The following is a 12537-nucleotide window of genomic DNA, read 5'->3' as shown; positions in this document are numbered from 1 at the left end:
ACTCTATGCAGGAAAAAGTAGATACAAATGAGAAAATTTGGGGCAGTTTGCAAACTGCCAAATTTAAGCCTGAAACAATTAGCCTAACTTTTCTCCCCTCTGCCACCGAGTTTTAAAATGCACAGTGTGTCACAGATGAACTATTGACTTACATTATTTAGGGTATAAAAAATAAGTTTTACACATTATGTTATTTTTTGTTTACCTTGATTTTGAGAATATTTTTATTTATTGTGTGTTGTACTATATTTATGTATTTAGAATTTTATGAGGGAAATATTTTGGTGTTACAAATACAGCAACAACAACAACAAAATGNGGTTACTAAACTTGCCTTGGGCTGTACAAATAGTACATAGCCAAGGCTCTAACTTCAGAGTCTGTGGATTTAAATGCTACATTACATTATGTTTTTACATAATAAAAGTGAAGACATAAAGTTAAAAATGAATGAAATCAGATTGTAGATGTAAAAATTTCTTGTTTTGAGACCTTAATGTAAGATGGATATTGGCATCAAATCAGAACTCAACAAGATCTCTGCTTTCTCTTTTCTTTTGTCTTCTTCCATGGCACTGTTCCCAAAGAAAAATCTACATTATAGAGATTTATATAGAACTGGAATTAACTCTATGCAGGAAAAGTAGATACAAATGAGAAAATTTGGGGCAGTTTGCAAACTGCCAAATTTAAGCCTGAAACAATTAGCCTAACTTTTCTCCCCTCTGCCACCGAGTTTTAAAATGCACAGTGTGTCACAGATGAACTATTGACTTACATTATTTAGGGTATAAAAAATAAGTTTTACACATTATGTTATTTTTTGTTTACCTTGATTTTGAGAATATTTTATTTATTGTGTGTTGTACTATATTTATGTATTTAGAATTTTATGAGGGAAATATTTTGGTGTTACAAATACAGCAACAACAACAACAAAATGCTGTCTTGTTATTTTCTTAAAACTTCCATGAAAAAAATCATCAAAGAACCAGAGGTAAGCATACTATAATCTGGCCATGAAAACATCTACTTGAATTAGAAATACAGTGAAAAGGCAGGCACACAAAGGAAAAATTACAAATCAAAAAAGTAACTCCTGGAACTTGACATTTGCTTTGGAGAAAGATGGTAAGAGCATCTATGTTTAACTGGAAGATAATCTCACTGCACTGAACTGTTTCAAAGACACATTCCATTGTGTGTTGCATAGTGAAAGTTGTTTATTAAGCCAATTTATATATGTTTGAGATTTTGTTTGTGATACAGAGACAGGCTCACCCTCCCAGAGAAAAACAAACACAATACAAACTATAAAAAATACATAGATTAAAACCACTAATTCTGCCTTGTGTAAGTGTATTTCTTCTATTCGTTTTGTGTTTATTTTCTGTCATTAATAATTAACCTTCAGTGTATCAAGAAAATCATCACCATCATTTGCCATTTGGGTTCAAATGGGAGCCCTTTTAAAATAAGTTTGTGTTTTAAATAATTCATAGAGGTAAGAATAAAGAGTGGAAACACTATCTTACTTATATTAGAAACTAACATAAATACCTAATATAATTCATTTATAGTTATATAAGTATGAATTATATAATTATATAAGTTAGTATGAACACTAACTTATATTAGAAATTTTAAAATAAATTTCACCATTGCAGACATCTTTATAACAAATAAACTTTGGCATGTAAACATCATAATGGCTAAAAAAATTACCATTACATCTCCCTTTAGCAAAGCAGCATAGAACAGGTCCTTGCCACACAACATTGCCTAATGAAGTCTTTTCTATTTAATGCCTAAATAGAAGAAATTATTATATTCCTTTTTGTCCTTGGAAATATGTTTTCCACTTATAGATACTTGAGTTTGAGAAAATTCCTCTTGTTATTGTCACCTGAAGACTCATTGTATCATTGCCTGAGATTTTACTCACATTATCCATTTCACCGTCATCATTAGAGTATTACTACCTATTTATTTGAATGAATCTTCTGATTCACTAATAATTTCAAAACATCTTATTCACCAGTTTTATTGTATATCCCATCAGGATGGAAAAGGAAAAATTCATTGTAAGCGATCTAAGGAGTTTTATCAACTTTTTTTGGTGGTATGTTATTGATTTAAGGCTGATTTAACATAAAGAGTTTCAGTGTATATCTATCAGAAGTAAGACAATCTGGTTAAATGATATAAGTAGAAAAGAGGTGACAAGGTGATGATGACGGTTATTGCAAATATTTGATGTCATGATAGTGTTCCTTTTGTAAGATGAAATGTAGTAAAATACTGACAGGAAGTCTAAACCTAGACATGATCCAGATTATTTGAATTTCAATTAATATGAAGTTTTTCTGTATATATTTTGAAATATATTTTTATTGATGACTCCTCTTAATTACATAAATTGAGTACTTGTATTCCAACTTTCACAACACAAGGAGGATTTAAGGGACAATCTTCTTCTCTTCTGTCAAAATCAAACATGCGAAGACTCTCATGACAGTTTCCAAGAAGAAATTATATGGGAGCCAATCACTAAAAAGAACAAATGTCCACTATCAAGCCCTTCTAATTCCTTGCTACTTATAATGTGGTCACTAGCATACATCAAAGTATGTTAGAAATACAGAAAAGGAGGCCCCATCCCAAATTTACAAAATCATACTCTACATTTTTAAAAGATCTCTGAGTGATTCATATACATGGTTTTAGAAGCACTGCTTTAAATTTGGAGAAAGCATGAGAAAGAAGGAATTTGTGTAAACAATTGTATTTATATCTATTTTCTCATGTAACTAAGTATGCTACAGTACTAGTTATACAACAGAATATTATATACTACTGTATTTGTCAAGCACTGTGTGAAGACATTCATAAAATTTATTGCCGTGTTTTAAATCTCATAACAAAACTATATGATGAGAACTGTTATTGACATTTTGCAAAAGGAAAACTGAGATTTACAGAAGTAGACAAGACAAGATCACACAGACAGTAATGGGTAGGAGACAGTCTGACCAAAGAACTTGTGCATTTAATCATTATACAGGCTATGTGTATACAGGCATGTGGCTATGTGGAGATTTCAATTTATATCAAAATATGATATATGTTTTTTGAATGTAAAACATATAAATTATACAAAGACTATGATGAATAAAAAAATCCTGCCCCATAGTTCCAAAAAAAAAAAAAAAAAACTTATAGTACATAAGTCTTAAAGCCTAGGCTTTCAAAGTGCTCCCTATCAGCCAATTTATGTTGTTTAAAATGGTAAAATACGCAATCAGAAAAGTTTGCATGGGTACAAATACTGGCTACTCATAAACAAAATAAATTTAATCTTCTATTCATGAAAACAAAAGAGTGAGTGATATGGTTTGGGTCTTTGTCCCTACCCAAATCTCATGTCTAATTGTAATCTTCACATGTCACGGGAGCTGGTGGGAGGTGATTGGATCATGGGGGAGTATTCCCCCTTGCTGTTTTTGTGATAGTGAGTTCTCATAAGATTTGATGCTTTAAAAGTGTGTGCCACTTCCCCTTTCGCTCTCTCTCCCTCTTGTACCATGTGAAGAAGGTCCTTGCTTCCCCTTCAACTTCTGTCAAAATTGCAAGTTTCCTGAGGCTTCCCAGTCATGCTTCCTGTTAAGCCTGCAGAACTGTGAGTAGTTAAACCTGTTTTCTTCATAAATTACCCAATCTCAGGTAGTTTTTAATAGCAGTGTGAAAATGAACTAATACAGTGAGATATTAAGAATGAATTCTAGGCCAGGCAAGGTGGCTCATGCCTGTAATCCCAGCACTTGGGAGGCTAAGCATTTAGTTGCGCCTGGGCCAGGGGACAGCTAAAAAGCCCACAACCTGGGAATCACTTGAGTTCAGGAGTTCAAGCTGGGGCAACATAGCAAGACCTCCTCTGCTGCTAAAAAAAAAAAAAAAAAAAAAAAAAAAAAAAAAAAAGAAAAGAAAAGAAAAGAAAAGAAATTAGTCTGGGGTTGTGGTGCACCCCTGTAGTCCCAGCTACTTGGGAGGCTGAGGTGGTAGTATTGTTCGTGCCCTGGAGATCCAGGCTGCAGTGAACTATGATGGTGCCACTCACTGCACTCCAACCTGGGCAATACAGCGTGATCTTGTGTCGAAAATAAAAATAAAGAATGAATAAATTCTAAAATACTTAGATGTTCAGATGATCATATACATTAGAAAATAAGTATTTTATCTGATTAAAAGATACATGTCTCTCCTTTAATCTGGACGGAAAAGTAAAGAATCAGACAGATATAAATATGTATTTTGTATTTTCTTTCATTGGTTAAAATAATTTTAAAATAAATTATAAAGATAATACAGACTGCTCTATTTCACAGCAGTTCTTGGGACCAAAAAGTGAGCAAAAAATAAAGGAAATACTACAGCAATTTTTCTTATATTCAAATTCATAACTAATATGATTAAAAATAGTTAACATTTACTGAACCATTGCTCACATGTAAGGCACTGTCGCAAGATATTTTAAAATATAATTTAATCTTAACCATGAAATAAGAATTAGCTTTTTTTTCAGATGAGGAAACACTAAACTGTTAAATGTTGGCTTCGGGATTTAAACTTAGGTAGACTGGCTCCCATTCTCACAAATCATGCATGTAATTTTAGGAAAAGTTTTATCTCCCATATATTTAACATATTTCAGATATCCTCCTTCTTTAAGACAGAATACACACCTAATTTTTTTCTCTGAATTATTTTAGAGGTGTACATTACCATCTCTTTATAGTCACATTGCCTTAATGATCTTATAAGTGAGATAGATGCCATGGGTTTATTTGATCAATATATATGAATTACGCCTTTAGTGCCAAGTTTCCAGGTTTTTCATTCAAAAAAAGACTGAAACATAAATTATACAGTAATTTGTTTCCTTGCACCATCTAGTGGATTTAAATGACAACTGCGGCATTGCTATAAACGATTCACTAGTCAATCATGTAAGTCAAACTTTCAAACACATCCGGAGAACTGTTCCTAAAATGTTTCCAATCACACCACAACAGTGCATATTATTAAATTTTTCCGTTTTTCAGAGGATATCAGTTAAGCATGGCTGCTGAATTCATTAGCGAATGTTTAAATTATAAATAAAGTAACATAAAATAATATCCTCGCAATCGTTTAATAATTAGAGATAATGGAAGTCGTACACTAGGTTCATTGCGTTCCTTTCGACAAACTCAAACGCTCTCAAAGCCGCAGCGCGCTGAGAGGCTCCACGAGTCTGCGCGGAACCAGTGCGCAGGCGCTCTGAGGAGCGGAAGCGGGGAGGCGGGGCTAGGCTCGACAGGGGAGCGGAAGAGGCCTCGGCGGCTGGGTGAGGCGCTGAGACGGTTTGGCTGTGTGTCCTGGGCCAGGCGCAGCTAAAAGGCCCGCAACCCAGGGAACGCCAAAACAAACAGAAGGACTTGGGATTCCGGAGCAGTCGCCCCTGTTGCTGCTGCTGCCGCCGCGGACACCACCGACCCCGCTGCCAGAGGACTGGGCTCTGAAAGGCATCTAGGCCTAGGCGCGGCCCGCGGAGCCAGACGTGTTGCTGCCGTGAGTAAAACGAGCGCCCTCTCCGCAGTCGTTTACAAATTAAAATGGAGGAAATTTCGTTGGCCAATCTGGATACTAACAAGCTAGAGGCCATCGCTCAGGAGATTTACGTAGACCTGATAGAGGATTCTTGTTTGGGATTCTGCTTTGAGGTGCACCGGGCAGTCAAGTGTGGCTACTTCTACCTGGAGTTCGCAGAGACTGGTAGCGTGAAGGATTTTGGCATTCAGCCAGTGGAAGACAAAGGAGCGTGCCGCCTACCGCTTTGCTCCCTTCCCGGAGAACCTGGGAATGGGCCTGATCAGCAGCTGCAGCGCTCACCTCCGGAATTCCAGTAGCTGCAAAATGAGAGTCTCAAAGTGGCCAGGACAATAACAGACTGGTCCTGTGGCTTGGAGGAGTAAGCTAAGTAGAAAAAAAGTAGAAAAATCAGACAAAAGTTCTAATTCCCCTTGAAGATACTAGCATTTAAAAACCCAAAGTGGATAGTTTAGGAATCCTTTTTTTAAAGTGTATTACCTGGAGCAAGCTCTGAAGCCCTGGGCAGGAGGAGCTGCACAGCCTGCGGGCCATGCAGTGCCTGTTGAAATACACCAGGATGTGCGCAAGATCCTGTAGTGCCCCCCAGTGCACAGGTGAGCAGTTGTGTGTCCAGCATATAAAATTTTTGGTTCCTCAGCCTTTCTGTCTGCCTGATGTCAAGGGCTTCCTGGACAGTTTGGACATCACAGTCTGTCAGGCCGTAATCAGTGGCCTGCAGTGGGACTGCCCCTTTGATATCTGAACCTTTGATATGGGCTTCTCTGAGACAAGAAAATGTCAGGTGCAAGATCTGGATACTAACATTTTCAATTTGTGAAATCCAAGGAAAAGAAGTCTCAAGTGTGATAGGGAAGCTCTGTAGCCTTGACTCCAGCAAGAAGAAAAGGTCAAAACCACCTATTTCCCAAAAGTCCAGACTTTACAATGATTCAGCTGACTTGAGGACAGCGCCTAGCATTTGACTGAGCAGAGCCCTCTTCCTTGCCCTCCAACCTGGTGGCATAGGCTTGGCAAATGGACAACTTGGTTGTCCAGGCAGGCTGAGGATTCGATTATGATCCCCTGGGGAGGTAGCAGGGACTTCTGCAACTATGCACGATCTCTCAAACTTCAAGATTCATGTCTGGATGTATTATGCTGTGGACATAAGTTTAGTAGGGCAGTCACTTCCTACTCTGAGTTACTGGTTACCTAGCCAGTCCATGGGTATGACTTGGTCATTAAGCCAGTTCACTACCTGCCTCCCACCCTGGGGTCAGGACTGAACTATAGAAGAGCATCATGGCTGTGCAGGAGGCTATGGTTTGAAAACTGAGCCCAGAGGGCACTTTCAGCTGCCCCCAATAATGTGAATGGATTAGTGCTAGGAGCCAAGGAGCAGGACTGGATTATCTCATCTGACTGTGTGCAGAATCCTGTTGAATGTCCCTGTTTCTTTGGTTGGGTAGTCAGAACTCTGCTATGGTGAACATCCAGATTGTCACCACCTTCTCTCTGCCCCTCGAAAGGGGCAGTCCTTTCCACTTGGTCCCCTTTGGATCTTGACAAGAGGAGCAGTCCTTTTATTGTTAGATGTCAGAGAAAGACCTCCAGAATCTCCTGACTTTAGGGAATGGTATAGGGGAAGATGGGAAGTAAGAACCACATATCAAACTACCCTCCACTTTATTCCCTGAGCGAGGGTTTATGAAGTATAAAGGGGTGGGAGCCCCGAGGTGAGCAGAACGGTGCTGCTTTATTTGAAATGTTTTCTTACCTCATTCTGTGCCCCAGTAGGGGGTCCAGCCTCATCTGTCTGGCTTGGCCCCATGTTTCTCCTGTCCCTTGCTCCACTGCCTATCTGGTGCCCCAGGTGCTGCTTCCACTCCAGCTCTCACATTGACCAGTTTCAATTCAGCTCTTAATGCTCCTGCTTCTGAAGCCTGCCCAATTTCTTTTTTCTTGGCCTCTGTTTTTGTTTCTTTTTTCTTTCTTTCTTTTGTCTCTTGTTTTTGTAGAAGATTCAGAAGAGAATCTTTCTTATGGCTCCCTCTGTTGGGATTGGAATTGGAAGAGAACTTAATTTTTTGTATTTAAAATGCAGTATCATGCCTAAGCATTTCTCTTGTATAGGACTGCCTTGCTAGTGTGCCCTCTTGCTGTGTCTTACTTCATAAGGAGTTGTATCTTCCCACCTCCATTTCAGTACTGCTTGTTAGGACCTAAGCAGAAGAGCAGTAAAGGCTGATTGACACACAGGGGGATGGAGTTGGTCCTTATCCGTTCTCTAACCCTTGCTGTGCATGTATCGGACCTTATCCCAGAAGGTACTGTTTAGACTGTGTAGACTGATTTAGATTACATACTGTAGAGGATTAAGGAAACCATAGAGATTGGGCCTTGGAACTGTTACTGCCTTCTCCTAGAGTTGTCCTGATCAGGCTTGGGGCCTAGTTACAGATTAGTCTTAAAGAGTCGCAGTAACTTTTAAAAAAGTCAAACCTTGCAAGAGCTAAAATAATTTGGAGATATCTTTGCCCTTGACTTATAGACATCTAAGAGGATGAAGAAAGGAGAGTCTAAGTGAGACTCTGGCCTACTTCCTAACAATGTCTTGGAAGTGGGATGATAGTAAAGGAGAAAGGCCACGGTCCAATCCCCCTACCTTCAGATAGGGAACTCAAATCCTGAAATTACTGTTTTCTTTCTGGCCTTTTCTCCTGGTTAGAGGAGGAAGTGGGAAGTAGTTTTGAGTAATACTTTGTTCATATTACTCTCTTTTGTTTTGTTTTATTTTGTTTGTTTCTGACCCCTCTACCAGTAGGGCAATAGCCCCCTACCCTGGATGGGTATAAGGTGGGCTTGGTCCAACAGGTGCCCAGAGGGTACAGAGTCCTTTCTGGGGAGAGAATGCTCCCTACCATATAGTTGACAGTGGTTAGGAACTCTCCCTTTCCCTACCTATCTTCCTTTTAACAACAGAATTCCTGTTTTTCCCTTCTTGATTAAGTGTATTGATCACCCTGCAATCCTATTATGTATCTGAGTGTGTGTGTGTATGTATGTGTTATGGGGGAATGGGGGGTTCTTTAAAATTTCCGTGGTTTGTGGCTTTTTCTTCCATACATTAGTTCCCACCATCGCATGCCCAGGGACCACTGCCTGGCATTATCGCATGCTGGGATCATCGGGGGAGGGTAGTGAAGCTCACCACTGTCCTTTGTTTTGGAGATTCTTATTTTTGCATAAGTAGTCCATCCTATGCAGATAGCTGACTAACTGTATTCCCCTTTCCCCTATGGCTGCTGGTGTAAATAAACTGCATCTCCCCATTGGTAAACAGTAATAAACAAAATTTTAAAAAATGTCTATTTGGACTCTATATTCATCTTTTAAAACTGTATGTTTTCAGGTATCGACATAATAAGGTAAATGTTGAATTAATTGCTATTGAACCTTAATACTTTCTCCCTAACAGGAGTTCTATCAGAATAGAGAAACTGTCCACCCTTGTTTCTCAATTTGGCCTGCAAATTTAACTGTATCATACAGTGAAAGAGTCAAACCATATACAATCATCCCTTTTCCATATGAGGTAAGAAGGTGGTAAAGTAAGTCCAGTGCTGTCAATAAAAGCCCACACTTTCTTTGCACACATTAATAAGTAAAATTGCCTTCTCTTAAGACCTATCTGAAGTGTTGTAAAGTTTTTCTTATAATTTTTTAAAAGAGTTTTATGAATAAACCATTTATGTGCTAAAAGCACAATAGTTACTAAATTTATTTTCATGTTGGTTTTAATTATGGTTAACGAATTGCCAGTTTTCAAGTCAGCGAGAGATAATACCAGATTTCAGAAGTTTTTCTCAGCTGTGAAAGATAGTTCCATTTGAATTGAACTCAATATATCCTAGTATGTACATTTTACCATCTATTTAAGCTAATATCCTTGCTCTCAAAAGGTAAGTGATTCACAGCAGACAATGATTCTGCCTTTGTAATTTTTTTCTCAATACTTAAAAAAAACTTACCTCAACAATTTAGATCTTTCATTTCATTTTAATATTAATTCTGAACTTTTCATCCAATTCCTAACCCACAGTTTGAATACTTTCCCTAGAAACTACTTAGTGATCCTGTGTCCTAATAAGTCTCTTGCTAAGTGTTCTAATTTATTAAAGTTTCATATTGGAAATAATATTGAGATTAATAAAAATTTCAGAAATGGGTCCAGAGAAGAATCTCTGACTCAATAGGATACCTCAGGGAAGCTTATAGATGTGTAACATGGTATTGAGTCTCTAGGAGCACTCAATGTACTTGTCACTGTCCAGTTTAAATAGACCTGGGCCAACGTGGTGATTTGGGAAAACTTAAAAATTTGACGTGTAAAACCCATGATGCAACCGTAGCAAGAGAAATTCTTCAAATGAAATTTCACCAAGATTATTTTGCCTTAAGTAAGATTTCTACTACTTTTATTAAAATTCACTGTCGGGATCTACTATCAATTAGTTTTCAAATGCATCTGCAGCAAATCCTTTTGGTTCCTATTTTGTAGGTTTGGAGTTTAATATATTTAGTGCTAAGCTAATTAGTTTTCTAAAAAGATAATTGCAAGACCCATGCTTTACCAAATACTTGACAATGGGACTTTGAAGGTTATTATGTTTTCTAATTAGTATGCTCTTTAAAGAAAAAAAAAAAAAGAAAAAACACATCGCATACCTTTTAACTACCCATATTTAACTTCCTAGATTTAGCATTTTAACTACAGCATGTAGCATCAGATCAAGAACCTGATAAATGATTTCTTGATGTTGACAAAGACAAAATGAAGTATGCTGAAGTAACTAAAAATTCAGGAAGAACTTTCTTTGCACACATTAATAAGTAAAATTGCCTTCTCTTAAGACCTATCTGAAGTGTTGTAAAGTTTTTCTTATAATTTTTTAAAAGTTTTATGAATAAACCATTTATGTGCTAAAAGCACAATAGTTACTAAATTTATTTTCATGTTGGTTTTAATTATGGTTAACGAATTGCCAGTTTTCAAGTCAGCGAGACATAATACCAGATTTCAGAAGTTTTTCTCTGCTGTGAAGGATTATGAGCTCTCTGATTTTCATTTATTTACCAAAAGATGCCCTTAATGTTGCGTTGGAGGACAGCATTAGAAGTGATGTTCCTATTCAAAAAGGTTTTGCGGATAAACCTTAAACTCTTGGGATTTTTTTGTTTGTATTTTCCATTTTGAAAACATTTTCAATCGTATATTTCTTGAGACTCATTGGAAATATGTGAGCCAAAAAGTAAATACTAAATTGATTTTAGAGATGAAAAAAATATCTTCAGCAGCAGTGACTTGCCCATAGTTCAAAATGCAAAAATTTGCAAGTGGTGTAAGCAAAAGTAGAATGCTGGTGTTGTGACTCCTAGGTCAGTGGTCTTTGTTGAAGCAGTGGAATGATAACTAAAAACAAAACAGAATGAAAAGTCCATGATTCTTATGAACAACCTTAGGGCAATGAATTTGAAAACAGAAAAAAGGGAAGTCTATTTTAAAATAGAACTCAAAAGTAACTCAAGGAATTGTAAATTTTTTAAGTAAATTAATACACTATAACTTTTAAAACACCACACAATTAGAAATTATAGACAATACAGCAAATGAAACAATGACGAAAACATAGGCAAAATAGTATCAAAATAGATTCTTTTCATTTGGATGTTAGCAAACCAACTCCTTTAAAATAACAAAAGTAAACGTCAGCAAGTCAGGTTAATCACGGGATGGCAAGATTTCAGCTCAAAGTCATCACATTATCATTAGAGAAAATCCATGTGAAAATTTGAATTGATACTGAAAAATAGTTTGAAAAAATTCAATATGAATTATTGCCTAAAAAAAGACATTAACAATATAGAAACAAAAGTTCAAGAACTTGTACACACTGCAAAAGGGTATGTACCAAAAATCTACACCGATTACTATGCTTAATAATGAATACTTGGAAGCACTCCCTTTAAAAGCAGGAATGGAAGAAACAAAATTTTTACTGTTCTAAGATGATAGTTACATGAACAATTTTATAGAATCTAGAAACAGTTGTTCTCAGGTGACATCTACATCTACATGGATAATTTTATAGAATCTACAAACATGCCATTGAAAGTAGTGAGAAAATTTAGCAAAGTTACTGGATATAAGATCAATATCTAAAATCAGAATACCAACATTTAAAAAGTGTTATTAAATTTAGATTGTAATTCAACACATTATAACGGTCGTATGAAATAATATCACAAGAAATGTGTAAGATTTTATAAAGAAAATAATATTTTCTAATATGTTGGGAAAATCCCAAGTAAACGGAGAGGATGTTCACGTATAGAAAATGCAATCAGTATCGCTCCAAATATGTGAATTAGAAGCAATCTGTATTACAATCCAAAGAGATGTGCTCATGGAACTTGACAAATTAATTTTAAGATTTATGTGAACACCAGATGCTAGAATAGACAAGATTTTTTGACAAATGTATATTGTAGTTTTGGTGCAGAAACATAGGAATGGAATAGAGTTTAGAATTGGAAACACACAGATTACACGTTTATGTCTTCTTGATGTGTGATTAAATTTGTATTATAATCAGTGGAATATAAACCAATATATTGTTCTGGAATAGATTATCCATGAATAAATAATAAAACTGTGCTCAGACGCAAAATTAATTCCTATATGGATTAAAGATTTAATGTGTAAAAGTAAAATGTCAAAACTTTCTAGAAAAAATATAGGAGGATATGTTCATAATTGTGTGTAAGGGTAAAATTTCTTAAAAGTACAAAACATAGAGAAAAGATTGATATATTGGACCATAAGAAAAATAGAACTTTCTGTTC

The 12537-nt window shown here is 36.3% G+C and overlaps 1 protein-coding gene across 1 annotated transcript; it reads left to right on the top strand.

The window, feature by feature from the left end:
• Positions 1-5318: 5318 nt before the first annotated feature.
• On the top strand, positions 5319-8998 carry ATXN7L3B (ataxin 7 like 3B). The gene has a single exon (XM_017891716.1). It carries the CDS (start codon positions 5655-5657, stop codon positions 5946-5948), a length of 294 nt encoding a protein of 97 aa, XP_017747205.1. The 5' UTR covers positions 5319-5654; the 3' UTR covers positions 5949-8998.
• Positions 8999-12537: the final 3539 nt, after the last annotated feature.

Source organism: Rhinopithecus bieti, unplaced genomic scaffold, assembly GCF_001698545.2.
Source record: "Rhinopithecus bieti isolate Rb0 unplaced genomic scaffold, ASM169854v2 scaffold_1895, whole genome shotgun sequence".
Classification (NCBI taxonomy): domain Eukaryota; kingdom Metazoa; phylum Chordata; class Mammalia; order Primates; family Cercopithecidae; genus Rhinopithecus; species Rhinopithecus bieti.
This window is presented reverse-complemented; position numbering and strand designations above follow the sequence as displayed.

Bases quoted from the DNA above. Each gene is read 5' to 3' on its own strand.
- ATXN7L3B (XM_017891716.1), top strand. From the start codon at position 5,655: ATGGAGGAAATTTCGTTGGCCAATCTGGATACTAACAAGCTAGAGGCC.